At 38.6% G+C, this 26,762-nt stretch overlaps 1 protein-coding gene across 4 annotated transcripts in view; it reads left to right on the top strand.

The window, feature by feature from the left end:
* MCTP1 (multiple C2 and transmembrane domain containing 1) overlaps nucleotides 1–26,762 on the top strand; it is a 389,200-nt gene that overhangs the window by 275,305 nt on the left and 87,133 nt on the right. The window contains exon 16 of one of the 4 annotated variants that reach the window (XM_061622442.1): nucleotides 17,661–17,687. The exons of the other annotated variants lie outside the window; for them this stretch is intronic. Coding sequence (XP_061478426.1) covers nucleotides 17,661–17,672 — 12 coding nt within the window. The 3' untranslated portion in view covers nucleotides 17,673–17,687. Of the gene's footprint in view, nucleotides 1–17,660; nucleotides 17,688–26,762 lie in introns of those variants that run through there. 4 annotated transcript variants of the gene reach the window in all.

Genomic DNA, 26,762 nt, shown 5'->3' with positions numbered 1-26,762 from the left:
AGTAATCTCTAAAATATATGTAATTTCGCCAAGAATAGATGTCTGCATGTGAAATCTAGTTTTAACAACAAAATCTAACTGAAATTAGGCTGCTTTTTATTCTTAGAATATCACAGTTTTCCTGTACAATGTTAGTGCCTGTGTTGGAGATCATTTTAAGACTGGCCCTGTTCATCTTAAAATCTGATCAAGAAGAAATTGTGTAGCTTATATTTTCATTGTTAAATATAATTTTAAATTGTTATCACATTAATTATATATACTAGAAAACAGTACAAAGATTGCAATATGGCCTCAGATTTGTGGTTGAATTGGTTAGTTTAATAAAATTCTTTTTTAAAACTCCATGACTTATTATAAAAATATTTCCTTTCACCAAACCTATTCACTGTAATTATAGTACAAGTTAAAATGACACTTTTAAAAAGTCAGTCTAAAGAAGTTTTTGCACTAGCCATAATGCATTTTTAAAATAAAATATTAAGAAAAATGTATTTGACATAATTTTTCAGCTTCAAAATGCATAGCTACAATTTCACTATGTGAGAAATTTCCAGAATAACAAAGAAAAGGTTACCTGTTTAATTTTTTTTTTTTAAAAAAACTATTCTTACTTTATTGTAATTATCATTACATCATTAGGTCAAAATCTGTAGAAGATGCAGGTTTGCATTCTTATTTTCTAAAGTTGAAGGAAATAAATCAGCAGTGATATTAAGTTAGTGTTTAAGAACAAACCTATTCAATAATTTTTGCATTTAGCTAGCACACTTACTTCATTTTTAGATCCTTAAAGGAGATTAGTGTAATTGAACTGTTACTGTGAAATCTGCATGCATACAATAATTTAGGTTGTAGTAGATCATCTCTTAAAACAAATATTAAGCCTATTGATAGATCTTTTGAATTATTTTCAAAAGAATGCTTGCTTGTTTGATCAACAATACATATTGACATACGGTTTAATCTGCATGTTTAATATGACAAGAAATGTAAAGTAAAATGTTGAGTTCAATCCGCAGGTGTTTTACATAGAAAAACTCAATCTAATAGTGATATTGCGAACCAGTGTAGGTTTTGGGTGATAGCCAACTACTTGAAGTAAACCCATTGAACTCTGAATATGGCTGACATTAGATTACAATGGATTTACTCTGAGCATGACTCTCATTGGATAGTGCCCTTTATCATTTGCACACACAAAAAGCCACTGACTCAATACACACTGATTCTGCCCACCATTTTATCAAATACCTGTTGCTTCAATTTTTATATAACTTAAAGGTATTTTCTAATATACTACTGTCCATACATTACAAAATGATGTAAATCAATAAAATGTATGAATTGCATCTCTGAAACAGGTGTGGCTGATGCCATGATTATGCTTAAACTATTCTAGGCAAGAGTATTTAGAAATTGATTTACAGGCTCTTTTTGTTGTGGCAGGAATACTGGTGTATTGTGGAGTTTTTCTGTGTATAAGAGATATTCTAATTCACTTTAATGTAAGGGGCATCTCTGTCCAGGCATCTCTATTACATCCTCACTGTTTACTGGGATTTCAGTGCTGGAGTATTAGATCATGATCGGTAAGCCCCATTGGGAGTAGAGCATCAGCATTTCCCCCAAGATTTAAGTTTGTGAATATCTTAATCATTTTAGATTTCTAGCTTGCCTTATTTTCTTGAGCTCTTTAATATCACTTTTTTAGAAAATTCCCAACAGGAGAAGCCCATAAAACCAAATGGAAGCAAATGTGTGTTACTATTGCATTCGCAGAAAAAAAAAATACAAATTTTAAAGACTGAGATGAGGAGTTAGACCAAAAAGAAAAATATGGACCATTCTAAAAACTGTGTAACAAGCAAAACAAACCCTTTATATTTGTGATATGCCAATATTTTAATATGTGGCATTCTACTGATTATTAAAATGTCAGTTTTGTCTGTCGAACAAACCAGTCATTGAATGTTGTTCTCTATTTGAGCCTCTAGGTAGCACTATTGCCTCACAAAAGTAATGAACTTTCAAGAGGCATAGCCTATTTTATTTAATTATTTAATCTTGGTAGCCTAAATCTAGCTAGCACTACATTTGCATAATTTCCAGACTTTCATGATGATCTGTGCTCTTATAACAAGTGGCCTAAATATTGTCTTGGCTTTGTCTTGGCCTTCTCTTTCAAAGATGTGTTCTGTGCTTTCCCCCTGTGATCTGATGGAGGTTCAGCTCGGCACCAAAGTCAGTATATTATTTGAAATCCTGAAAGTTACAGTGATAAGCTATCTGAAAAGAAAATTCTTTTTTAATGTATTGCTTTTCAGATACAAATGCATCTGTGGGGTTCTCTAACGTTCTGTACTCCATTTTCTTCTTTATACAAAACACTATTCAGCACTTGCTTTATTTTCAGTTCACTAATGAGGTAAATGAAGTCTCAATCTCTTAATCTTGCTTTTCTTTTCATCTCCGGACAGGGCCACCTACAGTATTTCCATTAACTTGTGTGAGAACTGGATTGGTTTGTATGAGACTGGCATATAACAGTAGTAAGCAATGCCTGCATGGTGCTTACACCCTTTATTAACTAGTACTCTGAAGTTAGCAGCATGTGTGAATAGCAGTCACTGTTTTGAGAGTTGCATAGTAAATGCTGTGAATAACCACTGTAGGATGAAACATCATAATTCAAGCTTGCAAATTTGTAATTGTCCCAGAAGGGATGCCTTGTCTTAAAGTTGTCCAGAATGGCTTGTAAATTGTACACTGGCTCCTAAAGTACATCTTTGTCCCAGGTTCACATGGCTTACCAGTGGCACTTTGATTCATCAAAATAACAGCTTCTTTTTACCAGAGAGATTGTTCTGCCCCTTAATACATACTTTCTTTTAGATCCATTTATACCCATAATCAGATATACTCCCAAAGGAGATTTAGTTATTATTCTAACTAGCAATCATGGCTTCCTTGAATGAAATTTTAGAGCTTTATTCTATTTTATTAATAACAAAGAAGAGAAAAATGCTGTTTTGAAGTTATCATAGATTTGTGATATCTTGTCTCTAAGGAAGATGGCCTTTAATGATTACAATAGTTTCCTTTTATTCATTTGTGTGTGTGTGTTTTGGTTAACATAAGGCAGCTGTGAGTGTAAAAATCATTGAAATTCACTAAGTGGGATTAAAAAAAAACTTACAAAGGCCTATTAATGTGCATCTTTATTATTCCTTTGTCAGTGTGCTGCACCATGGGAGACTTGAGAAGGGAACACTACAGCCTTCTATGAACAAGCTGTTTTCTAATCATATTATCTGTGCATTTGTGCGTATACTAGAACATGCAAAGTCAAATGCAGGTGGGAGGGAGCTAACCTTTGACTCACTGTAGCAGCAAAAATATTTCAGGCTATCAGCATGGGAGTTTTCAGCTTTTCATTGTCTCAATAGAATAGAAGGTATCTTTATCTTGAAGGCGAAGAGCATAAATAGATCCCCTGTGTATGCTGTACCACTGTTTGCATGAATTCTTATAAAATGCGAACCTCACAATTAAAAAAAATTAGTGAGGGAATTCAAGCATACAAGAAACTGAGAAAATGTATTATGTTACCTTATCTGACTGAATGCAATAAGGTTAACAACAAGAACCTCTTTTGCCTTTTTTGGGGGGGTGTATGTGATGGTTCTCCCCTTCAAGTTTCACTGTCACTAGCCAAGTTAGAACAACTGGTGTTCACAAAAATGTCCATAGCTTTATTAGTCAGAGAAGGGAGACCATTTCCATTGTAGAGGCTCCCAAAGAAAGAATAAGAGTTGTTGAATGCCTGAGCTCCATTGAACAGGAACACAAGCTGATGTAAAGGAATCTTCTATCTATACATAATGAAATCTTCACAATGTTTTGATTTTTTTTCTCTTGTAGAAATCGCTTGATACATGCTATAGAAATAATGATTTTGTGTGTCTACAAAGTTATAAAACTTTTATTTGCATGACAAATAGCTAGCCAATTAATCATCTTAATTTTGAAAATACATAAATTGAAACCTACCCTTGCCTAGTAATTTGTTGCATGAACAAGTGTTACAAGTATTACACTTGTTTGTCTTAACGTGTAGTAAACCACTTTGATGTTTTTAATGAAATAGCAGTATATAAATATTTGTATAAATACAAAGAAAGAAAGAAAGAAAGAAAGAAAGAAAGAAAGAAAAGTTTGGGGGTGGGGTGCACTGGAGAAAGAGGAGTCTGGTGGTAATCACAAACGTTGTTAGGATTTAAAGTTTCCCAGCACTTCTTCCAACTCGGTAGGCTTTGCTGCTTTCTTCTTCTGTCCCTAATATTTATGCATTGGCTGCCAGTCCAGGGGATCCTCCAACTTCCATGACAGCTTTTCAGGTGATGCAGGTAGGGCGACAGTAAGAAGGGGGGGCTTAGGAGTCCCTAGCTATACCGTGCTTTGTAGAAAATGTGGAACTGGATTTAATTTAAGTAATGGCAAAACACTGTTTGTATGATGATCCTACAAAGGCACTGCAAAACTCTTCATTGGTTTTGCTACAACCGATTAACATAGCTACCTATCTGGAATTCTTTACCAGGTTTGACTGAAGGTGCAGATGTAGTAGTAGTGGTACTGATGGTAGTTCCAGCTCTTATTTATTCAATTTATAATCTCTCCCCTTAATCAAGAAATCCCTGGGTAGTCTTTAGTGAAGTCAGTAGTCAGATTAAAATATAAAGTACTTGTTTTGTCAGAAATGAATCTCTGTGTGTCTCTGGATGAGTATTCACAGCTTGTAATCACAATTAAATTCAGATACTTTAGTGGCATAAGAATAATACACATGCGTATCTGAGTATGTACAAAAGGATGACTCCAAACATTACTAGGATGTGAGTAAAGGACTGTATGTTATCCTACCCAGAAGATGCTCAGATCACATACTTGGCCTGTTAATCCTTCATGTCTATTGAGAAAATGGTGAATAGTCCTGTATTGAAGCCTTTGTGTTTGTTGCACATGCGCTAATTGTAACTTTTGTGATCTTTCCAATTTCAGTCCTTAATTAAGACATACACTCTGCTATTTTGAATCCAGCATCCTGATTCTCCTCCTTGTCCCGATATGACATAAGCCCCAAATGCCTCTATATATCAGATATGGTACAAGACCAAAACATTAAGTACTGCTTCTAGGTTCAGGATGTCACGAATACAGTTGTTTGCCTATCTCCTTCCCTGAACAGTTAACCACTGCAAGCAAATAAACATCTCTAAGTGAACACTGTACCAACACTCTGCGTTTGAGAGCCTGTCATAGTATGTTATAACATACTATCCAATTTCTACATTGCTAACAGTGGTGTGGGATAGCCTTGTACACTATAGTAATATTTGAAGAAAGCAGATCATGTGAATGGTTGAAGATATAATTTTCCCCATCCCACTGTCACTAACTATATATTGGGATCTAGCCATATCACTGCCTCCCCCCCAGCAATGTGATACTTTCTTTTTGCTTTACCAGCTGCAGTACAACTGCTCCCAAACAGCTCTGGGAATGTAAGAATATATACAAATTATACATTGGTACATTGCTTTAGTAATCGAGACTTTTAATTTCCCAAAATCTGATTCAGTGGAGTATCATGCAATTATGAAATACCAAAGTTTCTCTGTGTTGTGTTGGCTGTCAGTATCATGCTGAATTTTAAAATGGCATGGATTTGAAGTTTCTAATGTATCCAGGTTGCAAGATTGGGAAAGACCTCAAAATGGCAGTGATTTTCCAAGGTCTCTGGTAAAGCAGACACTAATGGGTTAGATGAACCAACCATTTGTATAAGACAACTCCACCAGTATTGATGAGTAGCAGTACTGTGCCCAGAAAATGTACTGGATTCTGACTTTTAATCACATGGGCTTTATCTGACAAAGTCACAAGTAGATAATGTAGAGTAGACCATTTTTGTGATTCAAAACCCAAAACTAAATAGTGTGCCCACCATGGTGCCAAGAAATTATGGATGAAGTTCCCAGAGAGACCCTAGTTGGGTTGGACTGTACTTTGGCTTGGTAAGTTAATTTTGGTTTTAAAAGCAGGCCTTGTTAGTCCAAGCTTCTTTTACCGCTTTATTTTGAACAGTCTGCCTGCCACCTACTAATGACTATACATTTCTTCTATTGTTGAGCTGTCTGTCCTGATTGCACACATCTTCCCCAGTAGTAGTGATTCTCTTATAGTGATTTGACTTTCTCATTTTCTCTCCTCAAATGGTGAAATCCTGAATCATTCTAATTGTTTCCTTTTTCAGTTGGTTTTGCTTCTACTCTTCCCTTCTTGCATTTGTATTTACCAGCCTTCCATATAAAACAAATATATATATATTTGTTTTTCCAAGTCTGCCATGAGACCCAAGTGGAAGCTGCTTTTAACAACGTTAAGCTCCGTGTTAATTAACAAAATAGATTATCCCTTTGATTGTGCCATAACATTTATGCTATCTTTTGTTTGTTGCCCTTTGCTATGGATTTCAAGTTTTATTTTCATCTATTGAAGCAAATTCTCACACAGTCTTCAAATTATCTCCTTGGGGGTGTTTTTCCTGAGTTAATCCTGACAGAATCTTCCTGCCAGATATGCCCATCAACTCTCCACATATAGGAACCTCTGTGCTTCAGGCTGTATGCAAATTTAATGCCCATCTCATTTCTGTTTCTCTTACATGGATGACAGATATTATAACAATAACCTACACATTTCCCTATGGGGTTTCAATTGGATTTCCGTATATAAGAGTGTGTTTGTTTGTTTGTTTGTCTGTCTGTCTGTTTGTTTGTTTCGAGTTTTGCATGTGTGTTTCAGTACAATATTAGTAATGTGTATATGTAGAAAAATGTGTTTGCTTACATTTATGCATGGGTAAAATGTATATGAATGTCAAGACAGGAAACAGCAAAGGATATTAGAAATGTATCTAGATCCCAGGGAGACTAATCAGTTACTAAAAAATAGATATGGTGAGTAAAAGTGATAATCAAGGAATTATTAACATGCAATGTATACTGAAATATAATTCCTAACATTTGTGCCTTCATAAGGAAAGCAAGAGAATAGGAAATGAGCTTTTGTTTTCTGATGTTTCAAAACTAGCACAGTGAAGGCAAATTATATACCAGCATTCACAAGCAGAGCTTTTTTTACACATGTCTGCAGTCTTCATGACAGACTACCAGAACAGAGATCAGTTTAACACCACTTGCCATATTATACAGCCATGACAGGGGCTGTATACTATAGCCAGCGTGGGTTTTTCACATTCTGTTAAATTGACAATACCCCCATGCCATTCTGATGCTTTCCTTAAGCTCATTTCAAAACAAAACCTTACAAAACATATATTCCTGAACTCAGAAATGGGAAGTGTAGTTTCTCCTATGACCTGGGAGACCAGGGTTCGAATCCCCACACACCCATGAAGCTCACTGGATGACCTTGGGCCAGTCACTGCCTCCCAGCCTCAGAGGAAGGCAATGGTAAAACCACCTCTGAATACTGTTGACCATGAAAAACCTGTTCATAGGGTCGCCATAAGTTGGGATCAACTTGAAGGCAGTCCATTTCCATTTTCAAACATAATTGCACAGAAATAAATCCCATTGAACTCAAAAAGTATGCAACTGATCAAACCCACACTCCCTCTTATCCTCTCCCTCTTGCAACTTCCCTCCCCTTCCCCTTCCAATCCCCTCCTCTCCCCCTCCAATCCCCTCCTTCCCCCTCCCTGTCCCCCTCCCCACAGTCAGTTTTACCTATCTTAAGCATGATTGCACGGGAATAAATACCACTGAACTCAATAAGCATGCAAATTATCGAACCTGCCCACCGCTGCCCCTCCCTTTGCCCCTCACCCTGTAATCCCCTCCTTCTGCTTCCCTCTCCCCTCCCGTCTCCTTCCCTTTCCTCTCCCCTCCCCCTTCTCCTCCCCAGTGGTCAGTTTTACCTATCCTATCCATAATTGCATAGGAGTAAATCCCATTGAAATCAATAAGTATGCAAATGATCAGACCCTCCTTCCCCTTTCTTCTCCCTTCCTCCTTCCCTCCCTTCTTTCTCCTCCCCTCCCTTCTTTCTCCTCTGCTGCCCACTCCAGCTCTCCCTCCCCCCCTGGTCAGTTTTACTTGTCCTAAGCATGATTGCATTTGAGTAAATCCCACTGAACTCAATAAACATGCAAACAATCAAACCTGTCCTTTTCCTCCCCTCCCCTCCTCCCCGCTCCCATCCCCCTCCTCTCCTCTGCCCTCCCCCTCCTCTCCTCTGCCCTCCCCTCCCTCCTCCTCTTCCCCTACCCTCCCCATCCCATCGTCAGTTTCACCTATCGTAAGCATGATTGCAGGGGAGTAAATCCCACTGAACTCAATAAGCATGCAAATGATCAATCCATTCTCAGCATGCTTGCACAGGATCCCATTTCTTACCTCCCGGATTAAAAAGCAGAGAAATTCACTAATAGGCAAAAAACCTTGCTGTTTAAGAATGTACCTATAGCCCTCAGATATTTCTATCAAACTTTAAAAAGCAGGGAAATTGGGCAGCTATAGTGAATTCACCAGAAGAACAGGAGACCTGACCTCTTCTCTGAGATATTGTACTGCCCTACAAATTTGTCAAAATGCAAACACAATTTGGGTTGGTCTTTCGCAGTCCAATCCACTTCTTGTGTAGTTTGGAAGAATTTGGTAACATGTTTGCATTTTGATAAATTATATAGCCTAAGGAACAATTCACTTTTGGGGATACAGTATATATATTATTGTTTTGGAATGATCATTTGTATAGGTTTTACAAATGATCGTTCCACAACATCAGACCTCAGTTAATTTTTCCAATAAAAATTATTATCCATATCTTCCTCTCACAGTAGTATGTAGTTTGTTAATTTTACTATTTGGGTAATATCCTATTCTATATGCAACTAGTTCATTGTTGATGGATTCCACCTCCCAACTCTTGTTGCAGTTAATACATTAATTACAATTTCACGTGCATGTTTATGTTTTGGGCAATGTTTTTCTATTTGCTGCAGAAATTATAAAATAATGCTGAAAAATAGGTAGATAAGTAGAAACAGTCATTTAAGTAACTGTTACTAATTTTTAAACAACAAGGATGTGCTGGTTACTTTAATTTAAAGGTTACTTGGTTACTTTAATGATTTTAGGATCACATTCAATTACTTAGTTTTGTTGAGGTTTGCCATTCTTAATTTTTTACAGTGCTGTGGTCAGGCCTGGCATCACCAGCATGCTTGAACAACTTTCAAAGTCCACACATCCCAGCGGGGTACCCCTCAGCCGACACTTATCTTGCTTAACCCCTCTGTGGTATGTGCCAGCAAACAGGCCTCATCCAATAATGCAGCCACTCAGTAATGATAGGACTGCTGTTAATTAGGTCCACTCCCCCCACCATCATCCAACAGCACCAGCACACTTCTTAATGGAGCTGAGCAGCTACAACAAGCATTCAGTGACAGTGATGGGGGAGAAATTTGATTCAGTACACATTTAAAGCTGAATTTATGAAAGTCGCAGTTTCCAAAACAATATAAGAACTGAAACACAGCTATCCTTCAGAATTGGCACTGAATATGGAGATGCAGTTCTACAACCAAGCAGTGTTCACAAAAATGCATATATTAGAGGAAAGAGTGCACAAGATGAATATATTGGTGAAAATAACATAGAAAATTACATTATATTAGGATGAATTCTTGTAAAATGTATATTAGTCAAAGCTGCATACAAAAATGTATTTATTTGGAGAAATTGCACTAAAATGCAGAATTTTCATGAAGATTTTTTTAAAAAATCCACAAATTGCTGCAGAAATATGGAAACTGAATTTAAGATTAGAAAAATGAAAAACTGAGAACTGAAATTGGCAGATCATTCCATCCCTACTCAGCAGTATTGCATTATGGACATATAAAGAGTGGCTGCTCAACGTTGATCAGAGTCGAGCACATAAATGCTGCTGGATAAGGCCATGGAGGAAGCAGGCCCAGATCTGTGCTGGCAGTGCTCATGCCATTGGGAGGGCCACTGGCATTGGCAGCAGCACAATGTGAATGAACCTTCACTGTGATTCTTCATTTATATTAAATGAGACATTGCGATTTTCAGAACTAATTTGTCCAGATCCCCCTTTTCTTCTCTCAGGGTCATGTCCTGGTCTCATAGCGCTAACTTTAGTAAACTTTCAAACAGAAAGGACAAAAGTATGTGGAGTTAGTGGAAATCTCTTCTTGATCATCTGTGAGTGTAGGGCACAGAATAATGGTCTCAAGTTACAGGAAGCCAGATTTCGACTGAACAGCAAGAAAAACTTCCTAACTGTTAGAATGGCATGGCAATGGAACCAATTACCTGGGGAGCTGGTGGGCTGTTCAACACTGGAGGCATTCAAGAGGCAGCTGGACAGCCACCTGTCGGGTATGCTTTAAATTGGATTCCTCCATTGAGCAGAGGGTTGGACTCGATGGCCTTATAGGACCCTTCCAATTCTACTATTCTATGATTCTGTCATCATATCTAGATAGATCTAAAGCCTCCAAACCATGGGAAAAGGAGGAGAAGCTTATTGTGGTCCTTCCCCACTCCGAAGCCGGAGGGGGAGGGGAAAGGATGTGTCAACCAGAGCTTCACAGTTCTGGGAGCACTGCTTTCAGAATCTAGAGCCCCCATAAGAGAATAGTTTAAATTACAAAGTTTGTAAGTCCTCGCATTGTTGCTTTTTTCCCTAAGTGACTCTAAGCAGGCCATGAATTTCTAAGCAGTGCTATGCTGCTTAGAGGGGAAAATGCTTTGAAGGCTTTTGAGCTGTGGGGATTAAAGCCCTTCTCTGTCAGTGGTGATGAACATTTTTGTAGAGATAAGTTCCCATCCACTCTAAGGAGCAGCAGGGCTATAATACAATATTTCTGGCCCTTTGGGAGTCTCACCCAATTTATGTCCTGCTCTCAAATAGAAAACAGAGTTTTGGAGCAGCTGATAGCCAGAGCTGGCTCACACCCTTTTGCGCATTTTGATTAAGAAATACAATGTTTTAATTATGATATAGGGCAAATCGACTCTAGTTAAAAGCCCACGAGCCCAAGGAACCCATGTTCTGCACAAGCAGGAGGCACCAACATTTTAATCTCACGAGAGAGGGAATTGAATGGCCACTAACAGCCCTAGAGTAGGGAACTCCCCAGGCCAGTCATGATCAGGGCTGATTTTGAACCTGATTTTTCATGTGAGTTGTGGAGGCCTATAAGTGAGGAAACAGATTGCTCCGAATGTCTTCCTGCAATAACTACAGTCACAATTTTAGAGAAGCACTTAAGCTTCACTGCAAAATGATCAAAGGTTTGGACCTTTTAAGGAATATCCCTGGCAAAGAAACCACCTCTCCAACCTGTTATGTGTGTCTCCCTTCCCTGTGTCTTCCATGAACAAAGTCACTCTTTATGGAGAACTTTTCAAATGGGTTGGAAAGGCTATTATGCAGGATTTGTGGAAGACCTCAAGGCAAGAAGAGTTAGAAAAAAAAACATAACTAGAGAAGGGATGAACTGCTTATTTTTCAGACTAGCTAAATGCATACAGGTATCTGAGGGTGGAAATGGAGTGTTTTCAGACAGTTGATGTACACATCACATTTCACTGCAGGTAAGGAGAATATGCAGGTATTTTTATTGTTTCAAAAACCTGCAAGACCTGTTTGACTAAAGGCAATAATGAGGCAAAAGAAATGTGTGTGGGAAGAAAAGCCGCTCTCAGACCTCTTTTATCTCTGAAAAACTATTGTCCGGATACAGGTGGGGAGGTTAAGCCACAAGTTAATGCCAAGCTTTGTGCAAACTTTTTTTGGCAACTGTTTCTTAGCTGTTTTAAGGCTAAACGTGTCTCTTTTAAAATCCTATTTTATAAATTGTTGACAGTAAAATTGTTATGGCCCTCGAAATCTGTCTTTCAAAATCAATCTAGGAAACATTTTCTGTTTGGTTCTCAGAGGGAACTGACTGATTAGAACAGAATTAAACGGGGAGACAGAAGAACAGAGAATAGGGAGTTTAGAAAGTTGCTGTGAGAATCCCAGGGCAAACTTCCCCATTCTAGATAATTTGTTTTATAGGGAATATATTCAATTAAAATATAATTACATATGTTGTGTACATTTTAAAATAGTTGTCAGTATTTTCCTTTTCCTCTATACCAGCTTTGTAGAATAGATGATAAACGTATTTCATGACTGCTACAAATTATAATTTATTACACCCAGTGAGAAGGTTATATGTATATAATGCTATGTTTGTTAATGTTTAATCATATATCACTAAAATATCTAGAATAGTAAAAGTAGTATGATTTAGAAGAGGCAATTTTTGACTCTTTTGCTATAGATACACAGTTTGATTAGTGTAATAGCACAAGAATGTATTTGCATGTGATTAGAGTATTTCACAACTCACTTTGGCTGAGCATATATTCTACCAGTAGGATTTTCTTATCTTTCTGTGCTTTCTTCATCTTTTTTTAAAGCTGTATGTAGATCTCTAGATAGCGTGCACATAAAGTAATTTGAATACATTAAAAAGACTAAAAGAACACTCTTAGGCACTGGTATTATCACTGTATTGTGCTGATCTAATTCCATCACCTGCAGCATAAGTTTCAGTGTTATTAGTGAAGTCCATATTTCCAACCAGGGCTAGCCATATATCTTTCCTTTATTCAAAGTATATCTAGATTGTTTCCCTCTATCACTGAAACTGTACAGCTACATAATACTGGGCCATGTATACTGATCACATAGGGATCATGTGATAGTAGCACCATGCATAGCATTATAATGGTTTCTGGAGTGGCCCAGGAGACTAACAGCTGTCTCAGCATGATGAATTTCTTACAAAGAAGTAACTTCCATGTAGAGAACTACATGAATCCATGGTGTCATTTTTCATGTGCATGTACACACATATTCATTCATAACAAAACTGCTGTTGGATTTTATTACTACTTTGGAAAGTATAAAGCAGCCTGAATATTGGGGCAAACCTCTATTTCAGCTATATAAGACAATTTTCTGTCAGTGTAGTGGTCTCTTAATATTGATCAAGGCTAACTCCTGTGGAGAGAAGTCTTAAGGGACAACATACATGTGACATTCATGTGTTTCTCTGAGTTATGTGAAGTTTTTTAGAAATGCAAATAGAACCCACAGGGGAGCCCAATCAATCTGGGGGAAAGAGGGGAATTCTAACCCTCTCCACTACCATGGTCCCAATGACAATATTCAAAGCTGCTATTTGCATAGGGAGGCATGGTGCCAATTCGAGCTACCCTCACAATACAAGTAGCAGCTTGGGGGGACACTTTTCATCAGGACCACAGCAGGGAAAGGTTTTGAATCTCCATCCCTGTCCCTCCAGTCATGCTTGGGAGAGTCCTCTGCAACAGTTCTTTGCATTTCTAAGAAGATTCATAGAACTTAAACATATTTAGTATCATGTGTATATCCTAATATCCACCATTGTATTTTCATTCAACCTGGCAAATTTGCCACTCTGGATTATCATCCTTTTAGGAGCACCTGAATGAAAGCTGCTAAAGGAGCCTTTCTCCTGGCATTAGGGGGGATATTTTAATATTGTATGTTGCCTCAAGTGCCTTTGGTCTAAGAGGTGGCCTATAATTATTAGTCTAGGAAGCCATGCAAAAGCACAGAATAAAAAGGTGTTCTGACAGCTTGTTTCAAGACGTGTAGTTAAGCCTTTACATCATATCATGGGTTCCCTTTGGACTGCTTTTTCATTTGTTTCAAAAGCTCTAAAATCAACATTTTTCACATACAACCCCTTTCAAACACCAGGGGTGGATGAAATGGCATGAGAAGGTGTTCAAAAGCTGAACTAGATTTTGGGAGCACCACATCTTTCAAACTCACAGGCAAAAGAGTGGGCTAGGGCTGTTCATATCATGGCCATTGGGCTGTTGTTCTGAGTAGGATCCTAGTATGGTAAATTTCCATGCTACTGGAAATAGGGTCACCACTCACATGCATTTTATTCTAAGGTGTTTGCTACTATCTTTACATCATTTCAGCATAACTGGGCTCCTGTTGGGAGGAAGGGCAGGATATAAATTAAATAATAAATAAATAAATAACTTAAAAGCCAGAGATGGATACAACCATCCATCCATGTATTGTGCTTTTGCCATGTATTTGACAAGCACTATTTAACAAAAAGGCGAAAACAGGAGATTTATGTCAAACTCTTGGTAAATGGTTGTCAGTGCTGTAAGACTTTAGGACAGGTGCTTTTGGACCAGTTTGATTTATTTATTTAGTTATTTATTTATTTATTTAGTTAGTTAGTTAGTTAGTTAGTTAGTTAGTTATTGCACTTGTATACCGCCCCATAGCTGAAGCTCTCTGGGCAGTTTACAGCAATCAAAAACATTAAAACAAATATACAATTTAAAACACATATTTTAAAAACAATTTAAAACACAATTTTAAAATTTAAAACAATATAAAAACAATTTAAAACACATGCTGTGCCATTAGTTGTGCAGAAGTGGCTTAGAAGGTGTTTCTTCCCTTGTGCCCTATAAGGGTTTCTAAGATCAGCCTCGATTTTCTATTTAAGTGCACTTTACATTCAACATGTTCAAACAACAATGCAAACAGGCTTTCTCACTGAGACTTTTACCTGAAGTTCACTATAGTCTGCTCCTAACCTTACTGTCTTCTGAAAACAGTGGTAAATTCTGGTGGGGATTTAGCAGCTGGACGTACTTAAGTAATAAGAAAGCAACTATTGAGTGATATTATACAGCCACGAGAGTGGCTGTATACTATAGCCAGTGTGGGTTTTTCACATTCCGCAATGTTAAATTGAAAATACCCCCATGCCATTCTGATGCTTCCCATAAGCTCATTTCAAAACGAAACCTTACAAAACATATATTCTTGAACTCAGAAATGCTTGCTTAACAACCATCTAAATTTTCATGGTGAAACAGTCAGAGAGAATAGAGAGTTCAAAGTCTATAAAAAAGAGAGAGAAAACCCAGAGCCCTTTTGGCCTTTTCTCTCTCAGAGTTCTCATAATCTGTTGAAATTCATTAAAAATCAGCCATGTTCACAGAGTACCTGTAATCCTAATACTGACCTTGCCCCATACTCTGACCTTCATCTTCTGCAGTTTAAAAGTTAAAAAAATGCCTGGCTGATGTTTAATTAATTTAATAGATTTTGGCTGGAAGCCAGTGATAATGGCAGGCATGCTCAGTAAGTACCAACTGTCAGAGTTCTAAAAGCCAGACTCACAGCTGCTTGCCTTGGCTAATCAGGGGGCCACACCCACACCAGACTTTGATTTCACTTGAGACATTCATGGCTTCCCCCAAAGAATCCTGGGAAGTGTAGTTTGTGAAGGGTGCTGAGAGGAGACTCCTGTTCCACTGAGAGAGTTCCAGCGGCCAGACTGGTTTAACAGTCAGCCGCTCTGTTTGAAGCTCTATGAGGGGAACAGGGCATCTCCTAGCAACTCTCAGCACCCTTCACTAGCTACACTTCCCAGGATTCTTTGAGAGAACCCATGACTGTCCAAAGTGAAATCAAGGCCTGGTATGGGTGTGGCCAGGGACAACTTTGGTTTAAATTTGGGTGGGAGGCTACATGTACCTGCTGTAGAATAAAAAGGTGGGGGAAATGATGAAAAACAATGATATTGTTCACAATGTTTTCCTTTTGAAAAGGAAAGGGGCTTCCCTTCTGCCCAGTGCCCACCCACCCAATCTCCTCCCCTCCCTGACCCTCCCCCAGGTCAGTGTTGGACTACAACCTGGGAGACCATGGTTTCGAATCCCCACCCAGCCATGAAGCTCGCTGGGTGACCTTGTGCCAGTCACTGCCTCTCAGCCTCAGAGGAAGGCAATGGGAAAACCACCTCTGAATACTGTTTACCATGAAAACCATATTAATAGAGTCAACATAAGTCGGGATCGACTTGAAGGCAGTCCATTTCCATTTTCAAACATGATTGCACAGAAATAAATCCCATTGAACTCAAAAAGTATTCAAATGATCAAACCCACCCTCCCTTCTCCCTCCTATCCCCTTCCTCTTGCCCCTTCCCTCTCCCTTCCTTTGCCCCTCCCTCCCCATCCCCTTCCAGTCCCCTCCTTCCCTCTCCTCCCCCTCCCCTTTCTCCTCCCCATGGTCAGTTTTATCTATCTTAAGCATGATTGCATGGAAGTAAATACCATTGAACTCTATAAGCATGCAAATGATCAAACCTGCCCTACCCCTTCCTTTGCCCCCCTCCAATACACTTCCCCTTCCCACTCCTACTCCCCCATGGTCAGTTTTTCCTATCCTAACCAAGATTGCATTGGAGTAAATCCCATTGAACTCAATAAGCATGCAGATGATCAGACCTGCTTTCCCCCTCCTTCCTCTCTTCTCTCACTTCCTCCTCCCCTCCCTTCTTCCTTCTCCCTTGCCCAATCCAGCCCTCCCTCCCCCACCTTGGTCAGTTTTACCTATCCTAAGCATCATTGCATGGGAGTAAATGCTACTGAACTCAATAAACATGCAAATGATCAAACCTGTCCTTCTCCTCCCCTCTCCCTCCTGCCTGCTTCCATCCCAGTCCTCCCCTCTGTGTCTTCTCCCCTCCCTCCTCCTCCCCTCCCCATCCTCTGTGGCCAGTTTCACCTATCCTAAGCATGATTGCAGGCGAGTAAATCCCATTGAACTCAATAAGCATGCAAATGATCAATCCATTCTCAGCAAACTTGCACAGGATCCCATTTCTTACCTCCCAGATTAAAAAGCAGGGAAATTCACTAATAGGCAAAAAATCCTTGTGGTTTAAGAACGTACAATTTCACAGTCCAATCCATTTCCTGTGTAGCTTGGAATAATTTGGTAACGTGCCTCTGAGCATATGATGAGTGTTACCAAATTCTTCCAAGCTACACAGGAAGTGGATTGTGAAAAACCAACCCAAATTGTGTTTGCATTTTGACCAATTTGTAGGGCAGTCCAATATCTCAGAGACGAGGTCAGGTCTCCTGCTCCCCTGGTGCATTCACTATAGCTGCCCAATTTCCCCGCTTTTTAAAGTTTGATAGAAATATCCATGGGCTATAGGTACGTTCTTAAACCGCAAGGTTTTATGCCTATTGGTGAATATGTATATACTGAGTGATATATAATAAGGGCCCAGGGCAGGTGACAACAATTCAAAATACAATATCAAAAACAGTTCAGTAAAGTTTTCAAAGGCCAGAGTTGGTTGTGCAATGTGGCCTGACCTGCACTTTCTAAGGGAGCCTACTCCCTTTGGGTGCAGTGGAGGATGCTGTCCCATCATGAAATGTTGAAGCAAGATTCAAGTGCCAGTCCAGTTGGCTTCTGTACTTGGAATGGGCAGAAGGGGGCACCATCCTGAGCTGTTGAAATTGTCCAGTGCCGGGGCACTGTAAGACATTTGGATATAATTACATTATAGCTGTGGCAGAGGCCGTACTAACCCTCTGGTTTTGCATGCTACTAAATTCCTACATCACTGACTCATGGAAATTTAACAGGTTGATTGCTGAACCAGGGCCAGGGAGTACTAGGAACATTGTAGCAGAAGAGGTTACAGTAGGATGATATCAATTTAAGGTAAGCTCAATAAAAGCAGTATCAGTGGAGGGAAATGTACAGGAGCCTCTTTACTGAAATGATTTGAAGCCACTGCTAAGGAAAGTAGGCCACTATGTAAATGCTGATTATGTTAATATTGTATACATAGTTTACTGTAAGATAAAAATGACTGTTCAGTCACACTTCAGATTTATTCTTTGCCTGCCTGTTAACACAAACTTTATTAATATAAATATGGTAGTGAAATGTTGCTTGTTGGTTACTAAATATGGGGCAACATTTATGTAAATTCTTGCATTTCTGCTAGTCTTCAGGTTCCACACACAAGCACTCCTGTAGTTTTCAAGGGAAAAGAAATGATCAGCACAAAATATTGAAAAGCTATGGTTCTAAACCCTTATTTTCAGTCCAAAACTTTAATATGAAGAGTAATGTGAGTCCCTTTGAATGAAGGCGCTAAATAAACAAGCCCAGATTTGTGCTAAGAAAAGCTGGACTATGTGATCTGTATACATTATGCAAATATGTATAGTTTGCACTTATAGGGAGCTGCACGGAGTAGAAGGCACTGAAACCTCCAAGATCAATGGAAATTCTTTGCAGCACTTGGTATTTTGTCAAGTAATGCTGATATGTTTTTGCCATTCTTCTAGTTATAAGCCCTAGAACAATCTTCCTCAAACTGGGGCTCTCCAGATATTTTGGACTACAATTCTCATCAATCCCATACAGCACTATCAACATCATTGAATACTATACTCTGCTTTTTGCATATCAGAATATAGCACAGCACAGACAATATTGTTTCTGAAATGGACATTTGTTGCTGTTTCAAGATCATAGAATCATAGAATAGTAGAGTTGGAAGGGGCCTATAAGGCCATCAAGTCCAACCCCTTATACTTAAAACATCTTAAACTTAAACATCTCTTTAGCTGCCTGTAGCATCTGAACTGCTTTACTGCATTGTGTGGTGTGAACAGATGAAGACTGGATATCATTTGTAAGTACTATAACTTCAAATTCTGGATATAAAGCAGTTGAATCTGAAGATTAACTGGGACCCAAACTAGACAATAGGAGAAATTTTGATTGTATTTCATGTGTCTTTTGTTTTAAAAAAAGAAGGCATTTGGAGACCCTGATTGGAACTCTGGGGAATGGGGTTTAAGCTTTGCCCTCCCCCCAGTGCAGTGCAGATGAATATCCCCCCCAGCAGCTATTTGTTCAAGGAGGGCTGTTGCTATTCACAGGGTAAATAAAAGGTTGGGGAACCAATTTTCATCAGGAGTTGGGGGGGAGAGACTTAAAAGTGAATATTCTTCCCCCTGCATCATGATGCCAATCATCATCATCATCATCATCCCCCTGCCTTTTTAAGAACATGCTTGCTGGATCAGGCCAATTGCCCATCTAGTCTAGCATCCTGTTCTCAGAATGGCGAAGCAGAGCACAGGACCCCTGACCACAATAGCACTCTTCATTTTTTTCAAACAAGACACACATTAGTTTGCTCAAGTGTGTGTCTCAGAGATTTGTGACAATTTAAGGAACTAGAAAACACTAGAAAATGGTCTGGCCAAACTGCACTGCCCAGAGTATGTACAGGTAACAATGAAAAAAAACTTGTGTGTCGGAGATCTCAGTCACATTACTACAGTTAAGTGGGTCTAGGTATGATCCATGCTTAGATAAGGTTGTAAGAAGAGAGCTGCAGGATCAAACCAAAGTCCTCTTTAGTTCAGCATCCTATTTGCCACAGTGACTAACCAGATGCCTATGGGAAACCCACAAGCTGGACATGAATGCTGTTGTCTCCTGCTGCTTTTCTCCACTGACTGGTATGCAGAGGCATGAAACTGATGGGCTAGAATCAGAAATTTCTGGTTTTGAGCTAGGCCTATTTACAGTATTTATATACTTCATCAATACAAGGTGGCTAATGTAAAAATGCAACAGAAATATAAAGCCATAATTAAACATTAAACTCTAAAACTTTACCAAAAAGCCCAGAAGAATTGAGCAGCCATGAAATAACTCAGTATAGCCCTCTCCTGTATTTAGCTTGGACTGTGGGTCACCATACACACAATGCACTGTGCACTGGTGTGGATCTAATGACAGTGTATGCACATGGGCCTGTAAAGCACCATGTATATAGCATTTTTCAGAATTTCCAACCAGTCTCAGTATTTCCAGTCCAACCCTAAGTGCAGTAGAGAATGATCACTGTGTGACAAGGGTTTTTTCCTTTGCTTTTAGTGTTTTGCCACAGTAGTAGTCTTCAGTGTTTCAGAACTGAGACCCATTTTTAATGCATTTGGGAGCCCACATCTTAACTTTTTACTATATATTTGTATGACAGTAGTATTGCTGCTGTGATCCATCTCAGACCAGACAGCACTGGTGGATCCACCAGTTGAAGACCTATGAGTTATAGCAAAGAATCTGACTGATACCCTTGATGCTTTGGCAAATGGGTATAAAACTCTATGAAAACCTTAAGTTGCTTTGTCTTTATATAGATGTAAGTACTTAAAGAAGATGCAAGACAATGGGATGTCAGATGTTTGGGGAATCTGAGCTTGATTGTAGTGTGCCTTGAGAATAAGCTATTTCAATATTATGTGCAATTTTTGTGCAACATGTTCTTTATAAATTTAGTATGGCTGCAGAATTGGACAGAACTGACTAAATCTATTGGCATGAACATGTAGTTTTGAGTCAAATAGTTCATTAATGTACCACATACATGTAGCATATAAAAGTGTTCTAGTTTTTCTGCCCTCTTATTGTAAAGAATATTTTGCAACGTATGTTCAAATGTCAAGCAGGTGTATAAACTAACTCTAATGTCAAAACAGTTATTTGAAATAAGACATTCTTGAATTGTAATGTACTTAGAATATGAAAGAATACCTGTCTGCCTGCAGGTACCAAAAGTGAAGTTATGCCACCAAAAGTGAAGTTATTTGCCGCTGTTGGCCAGTAATGTAATAGCAAATTCAGAAGTGCAGGGTCCCTTCATGATAGTCACAGCCAAACACTCTCACTCCTTTTTTTCCTTTTGCTGTTGGGTTGAGAATGAGATCCTTGTTAATACCTCACCCCACAACAATAGATGTCCATAAGAGTCAATCAGCATGAAAGAAGAGTGCTTTAGCTACTGAAAACAGTCATCTTAGTGGCTGACTCACATCCTTTCACTCTGATTGGCTCCAATCAGTAGGAAAGGACAAGGAAGCAAGTTAGAAGATTCTTCTCAGTGGCTAAAATATTCTCCTTTCATGTTAATTGGCTCATAGGACACTGGAGACATAGGGACCTTGCTCCCCCCAAAAGTAAAGAGTCTAAGACCCTGGATAACTACACCCCTGCTGTTGGCTGAAACAATGACTTGCTAACTTAATATTCTCTAGCTTGATATAATGCAACCCCTGTATTAATTTCTAAATAACTCAACAGATCAATCAAAGGGGTACAATATTTTTTACAGTAAGTAAACGATAAAATGCTGTAAAGAATAATTGAACACAATTTAGTTGGAAGCAACTTTCATTGATTTCAAGTGGAACATCCCAGTATTCAGAGCCAAAAGAGTCTGGTTCAGGGGTATCCACTCCCAAAACGAATCTGAATGTTGGAAGATAAACCTTGCAGATCTCTTCTCAGGGCTCCAGGTTTTTTTTTTTAATATAACATCCTTTTATCATTTTGAACTAAATCAGTGTTTGAAACCATAAACAAGTACTTTTCTACATGCAAAAATGCCCCCAATTTGGTGAAAGTTCTCTGAAAATATACATACCTAAAATGACTTACTTTGTAGCAGGATGCTTCTAAACTAAATAGTGTGCTTAGTCCTTTGTTGGACAGTTGTTAAGGAACCACAGAAGCACAAAGAATCAGAATGATCTCTACCCTGAAAGGCATGGATTATGAGAGGGGGGCTTCAAAAGCTTAATAGGGATATAATTGAATTACATAATGACTTCTTATATAGATTGTGAAAACTCCTCACATCAGAACTACATTGAAAACATAACTTGACTTTCAAAGTATACATAGTAGTAAAGCAAGAACAAATTTAGGATGGACTATAAGAGTAATTTGTTCATTTAGAAAATAAGTAATGTATAGAATGTTCTGCTAGGTAAAATGACCAAGACAAAGGCCCAAGAAACAATTGGCAACTCTGCAGGGGAAAATGAATACAAAAAAGACATAAGCTTCAATGAACCTAATAGCTTTACTACTTCAGCATTCTTTGATCTAGTCGTTAAAGCAGTCCAGTAGCCATTTGATACTAGTATATTTGTAGAATGAAAAATAATGCCATTCCCTTTTGGTTGTGACTAAATCTGAGTAAGTAAATAACTTTTGAACTGCAGTTTAGCGCAACATTGGCCGCAATGTGTATATCCTACTTGGATTCTTAAAATATCTGTCAATGACAGAATAGGGTAATTCCATAGTAAGTAAAAGTAACATTTGTAAGCTTCTTTACATAATATTTTGTGTTTTAGCTAATATTATTTGAATTCCAGTTAACATTAAACTGTTAAGTGGATTGATCTTCTCTACAAAAGTAAATCATGAACTATGCCACAGGTAGTTTACATACTTTCATTTTATTGTGTTTTAAAAGATATGGCCGATGTAACAGTTTTACACCCTGAAGAATTTGTATATAACTTAAACAATAGTGTTCTACAAAAATATCAATCAAAAATAAATTCCATTGGCAGCAACATACATACAGCTAATGTTTCAAACTTATGGTAATGTTTATTGGAAACTATGGGGGGAAAGTTTTCTGGTGAATGACTTGTGACCAATGTGACATGTGACAATTCAATTACAGGTAATCACAAATAAATGCCTCCAAAAGCAAGACCCTGTGCATATGTCACTTTACTATACTTTTACAAGTTGCAGGTCAGCATCAAGTGCATGTGGGAAGGTGTGAAGCCCACAGGAATCCACACTTGGCGGTGGCAACACCCTAATTATAATAATTTACAGGGAAGACAAATGTCACGGAAGTCCCCCTTTTTAAGAAGAGGATTTAACCATCATCATCATCAAACAAATTTTCACAACAAATTTTCACCAGTAAATTTTCTTTCCAATTTCCCTGTCTCAAATTCAACAATAACAAAGTTGCCAATTGATACCAGTACCTCAATGGATGTTTCTGCTTCTGCACTTTCTTTCAGGATAAATATATTTCCCATAAGGGTATTATTCCCTGTATTTGTAGTGTTTATTTTATATTATGTGAAAAATTAATTTGTGTTCAAGACTGCCTTGAACCTTCTACAGAGTTGTACTGTTCTCTGATGCAAAGCAAGAGACCTTCAGCTCCTGAGGTGAATTTTTGTGTCTCTAGTTGACCACTTCTGCGGGTTGCCAAGCCATTGTCCATGAGTGCCAGGGTGCCTGTAAAGGCATTCAGTGGGATGCCCAGCAGCAGCCCGGAATCTGAACTTTCATTTTTTAAAAAGTAAGTCTCTAGCCCTCATAGAAAGATAGTTATGGAGCAAAATGTGCCATTCTAAGTGATTTCTGTGAAATGAGCCAGCCTGGCTGCTCGTACCTGTCAGTATCAGCCAACAAGTGAGGTCAGAGCTGTGATTGGTAAGTGAGCTGTCTGGACACCAGGTGCTTGGAATCCCCGGGGTCCTAAAGAACTGCTGTTTTGCCTTCCCTTTTAGTGCATTTATCCTGCTTCTGTCTTTTTTCTAGCTCTTGGAATCTCCATGGTTTGCCCTTTTCCCCTAGCACTCGTGATGCATTTTTCTTGTGCTGGGTTCATCTGAAATCAGGGAGTGCCTATAAATTATATTCTGCAAAAACTATTATACAGTAGGTTTGGTGTGAACGTTAAAGAATTCCCTCCTCCGATAGGCAAATGTGAAAACTTTGCAAATATTATGGTTGGCATTAGGGAAAGATGGGGTTCTTGTGCCATTAACAGCTGTATGGCAGGTAGAAATTCAACAGGTCAAGCTGTTTCTAGTATGGAAGTACATATATGGGAAAAGCTCTAGCATGACTACTCTCTAATTTTGTGTTATGCTATACCCCTGTGATAACCATTTTGTCACTGGTGCCCCAGCACTCTGTCAAAATTTGAAAGTTGCTGGTCCAGAAAGGTTGGTGCCCCAGACCCTGCCTATTCAGTATAGCTAGGGAGAGCCAATCAGGACAGGCTTGCCTTCTTGATACATCTTAGAGGAAGCTGGTAAGAAACTTTTACATGCTTCAAGAAAGTTGGGGTAGGATTTACTAGAGAAATATCAGTTCTACATTTTTGTAAACCACACCGAGGTTGAAATGGAAATGGACTGCCTTCAAGTCGATCCCGACTTATGGCTACCCTATGATTAGGGTTTTCATGGTAAGCGGTATTCAGAGGGGGTTTACCATTGCCTCCCTCTGAGGCCAGTCCTCTCCAGCTGGCTAGGGCCTGCTCAGCGTGCCACAGCTGCACAAGCCAGCCCCTTTCTGTCCGCAACTGCCAGCTGGGGGCCAACTGGGCTCCTTGGGACTATGCAGGTTGCCCACAGCTGTTTACTGATAATTAACCTAAAAAGTTATCTTACTAAATATGTTAACATATAATTATATTATCTTCCTTCTAAAAGCAATAACATATGCCCTCCCTGGCCTTGTCTGCTTGAGGGCAGGGACCTGTCTTTTTTTGTTAAAACTCTGTAAGGTGCCCTGCATTGATAGTTTGATGCAAATAATATGCCTAATTATTATCAAATGATCAGAGAAAGAATTACAACAGTCCTAAAAAGGGATTTAAATGGCACATTTATGCTTTGTAAGTTGCACATTGTGGTGTTACATTGCGCACAAGAACTGTTGCATGTAAAACACGTTTCAGTTAACATCTCATCACATTTTTTTAATGCTTACAAACTCAAAGAAGATAAAGTTAAAAATTAGATTTTTCTTTTCATTTGTTGAGGAGGAAAAGAAGTGTGTTTCTGTGTCCAATCTAACATTCTCAACCAACATACATTTTATTGTCCTAAGCTCATCTGATTTTGTTGTTAACATAAAATTTCTTCTCAGTTTACCAAATGAAAAAGCAAAACTGCTAATACAATAAAGGGTAATTAGCCTATTATCTATTTTCTTGGAGAGGTCCTTAACTGACGAATGGGGAAAAAATAGAGAAATTCTAAGTCATCCTGCATGCCACGATTCTGGTTGTTTTACTCATGTGTAAAATGCCATTTTGAAAAATTGTTGCCAAATAATGAAACTTTGGAAAGCTGTCTTTAAAATTATATAGAACATGTTAACTATGTATGAAAATGAAAAATGGGCCTGTAGGTTGACATTTTCATGGCATTACCCAATACTCAAAAATGCATCTTAGTAATGTGTGAAAGATCACATACTGTTTGAAGAAATCATCTAGCAAACCTTTCTGAAACTGCTGTGCTGAACATATATTCTAGGCTCTTATCTGACCATTTGCTCATTAAAATTATGTGTCCATTCTGGCCATTTTCTTATGCAAATTTTAAGCATGTATCAAAGAGTTAGTGATACAGAAAGCTGCCACACTAATTTGGGCTTCTGATTGAATGAAATTTCCTACCACAATTTTTGCATATAGTGTAATCCTCAGTTGAGCAGGAAGAGTGTCTGAGATTATCATTATGTGAATATTTACAGATTTCTCTGTTAAATATGCTGTTTCCACTTTTGTCTGAATTTTACCAATATGAAAGTTATTACAGTGGCATGAATTTTTCATCAGTAATTCATGGACTGTTAATGTGATGCTTGTATGTACAGACTGATGCAGGACTGTAAGTTTACCTCTTTAGCGCATATTGAGTTTTCAGCTATTATAATCCCCTGATGAAAGCCTATGTTTGGCTGAAACACGTTGGGCAGCTTAATAAGGATTTACAATTAAAATATATTTTTATTAATTTTTCATCTTTGGCATTCTTGGTTTGCAACCTTTTTTCTGATGCAGGACTGTAAGTTTACCTCTTTAGCGCATATTGAGTTTTGAGCTATTATAATCCCCTGATGAAAGCCTATGTTTGGCTGAAACGCGTTGGGCAGCTTAATAAGGATTTACAATTAAAATATATTTTTATTAATTTTTCATCTTTGGCATTCTTGGTCAGATTTAAGAACATAAGAACATAAGAAGAGCCTGCTGGATCAGGCCAGTGGCCCATCTAGTCCAACATCCTGTTCTCACGGTGGCCAGCCAGGTGCCTGGGGGAAGCCCGCAAGCAGGACCCGAGTGCAAGAACACTCTCCCCTCCTGAGGCTTCCGGCAACTGGTTTTCAGAAGCATGCTGCCTCTGACTAGGGTGACAGAGTACAGCCATCACGGCTAGTAGCCATTGATAGCCCTGTCCTCCATGAATTTGTCTAATCTTCTTTTAAAGCCATCCAAGCTGGTGGCCATTACTGCATCTTGTGGGAGCAAATTCCATAATTTAACTATGCGCTGAGTAAAGAAGTACTTCCTTTTGTCTGTCCTGAATCTTCCAACATTCAGCTTCTTTGAATGTCCACGAGTTCTAGTATTATGAGAGAGGGAGAAGAACTTTTCTCTATCCACTTTCTCAAGGCCATGCATAATTTTATACACTTATGTCATGTCTCCTCTGACCCGCCTTTTCTCTAAACTAAAAAGCCCCAAATGCTGCAACCTTTCCTCATAAGGGAGTTGTGATGTTCCTATATTAGTGTAAATAGGGTAAGTGCTGGTTGTATAGGAGATACATGGTAAGTAGAATGAAAGAGGAAGGGGGAGTGAATGGGCAGTAGAATGCTGGATGATTGGCTGAATGTTTAAAATGGCTGACAGTATAAAAGGAAGAATGTCAGGTAAATCTGGGTGGATGTGGTGTGGATGTGAGGTGGACGTTGGTGGGTTTTAGAGAGTTGTTTGTCAGGAGAGCGTGGAGAAGGAGGGGGGTGGAGTTCGGATTAGTATTAGATAAAACCATATGCTTATGTGCCTTATGAAGAAATCTTGTTATCTG

The sequence above is a fragment of the Rhineura floridana genome, chromosome 1, assembly GCF_030035675.1.
Source record: "Rhineura floridana isolate rRhiFlo1 chromosome 1, rRhiFlo1.hap2, whole genome shotgun sequence".
NCBI classification, from domain to species: Eukaryota; Metazoa; Chordata; class Lepidosauria; order Squamata; family Rhineuridae; genus Rhineura; species Rhineura floridana.
This window is presented reverse-complemented; position numbering and strand designations above follow the sequence as displayed.